The sequence below is a fragment of the Plasmodium cynomolgi genome (genome assembly GCF_000321355.1).
Source record: "Plasmodium cynomolgi strain B DNA, scaffold: 1148, whole genome shotgun sequence".
In the NCBI taxonomy this organism is placed as follows: Eukaryota; Apicomplexa; class Aconoidasida; order Haemosporida; family Plasmodiidae; genus Plasmodium; species Plasmodium cynomolgi.
The window spans coordinates 1-1296 of record NW_004193185.1 but is presented as its reverse complement, the minus strand read 5'-3'; the positions used below and the strand labels follow the sequence as shown (position 1 = coordinate 1296).

The 1296-nt window shown below is 29.0% G+C and overlaps 1 protein-coding gene across 1 annotated transcript; it reads right to left on the bottom strand.

Annotated features, from left to right (window-relative positions):
- Positions 1 to 118: 118 nt before the first annotated feature.
- PCYB_007000 (hypothetical protein) lies at positions 119 to 1108 on the bottom strand (the record flags this gene model as incomplete). Its single annotated transcript, XM_004228121.1, has 1 exon — positions 119 to 1108. The coding sequence occupies exon 1, from the start codon at positions 1052 to 1054 to the stop codon at positions 119 to 121; it is 936 nt and encodes a 311-aa protein (XP_004228169.1). The 5' UTR covers positions 1055 to 1108.
- Positions 1109 to 1296: the final 188 nt, after the last annotated feature.

The window sequence follows — 1296 nt, the reverse complement described above, 5'->3', positions numbered from 1 at the left end:
GTGTCTCCAAAGAGCCCACGGATCCACGGACCTAAGGGTGTGAACTTGTATGTAAAAAATAAAAATATAGATATGTAATACATTTACTTATTACTGTTGTATATGTAAAGAAATGGTTTCACAAGTTTGTACTATAATGATATATGTTTACAAAATATATACATACTCTGTATAACACAGTGCCAGTTAATAAAACTGGAGCTGCGCCAAGAATTGAATGAGTAACTTTTGTTCCAATTCCGGAATTTTCACTATCTAACTGGGTATAAAAATCTTCTGAATCATTTAGCGTGTCAGGGTTATCTTCGATATAATCTTTAATATCAATTGCATGATCTTGAGGTTCTTCTACGCTGCTTGCAGTACCGAGAGTAGCAGAAAATCCCATAAGAGTATTCTCATCACCTTTTTCCGATTCCAATTTTTTGTGGCAATTCAAATTACTTATCACTATATTCGGTTCGTAAGGCTTGCACTTTTCAAAGAAATTTGGGCAATTTTCTGGGCTGGAATCACAAAGTCTTTTGAATTTATCAAATATTTTTTGCTTTTCTTTAATTTCTTTATAATATGTGCACTCAGGTGTTTCATAGAATTTGGCCATAAGAAAAAGGGTATCATAATTAACATAGTAATCGTACAATTCTTTTCTTTCCTTCCAATCTTTTAGAAAAATAGTAGTACTGTCTGGATGACATATTTTATAATGAGTGTTCTTTCGTTTTAAATGAAGAATTTGATTCCATATCTGTAGGATACTGATAAAAGCATGAATAATAGCACGATGATTACTAGACTCCAAAATATTATCCAATCTACTGTATATCCAAAAATTTAATAGAATACACTCATCGTATTTAGGATTTGAAATAGGCGATAATGCATAATGAGCTAAATATCTTAGGAATTTTGTACAAATTTTTCTAACTTCTACTATCTTTTGATTTACCATTTCATTTACATTTCCATCTACACTTTTATTTACCTTATTAGTTACCTTTATATTGCTACATATTTTAATATGATTATGTAAGTCCTTAGAATCCATGTCCATAGCATGATAAAATCTTTCGGTGAATAATTTATTTTGAGATTTCTCGAGCAATTTCTACATAAAAAATAAATAAAAAGATCTCATAAATAAATGTTCCTTCTACAATTTGTTTACTTCTCTTTATGTAAAAACAGCATATTAAAAGATATTAAAACATCTAATAATTCATAAGAGTAAATTCAAAAGTAAATTACTAAAAAATTTGTATATTTACGTCCCCCATGACATTTTTAGAATAACTC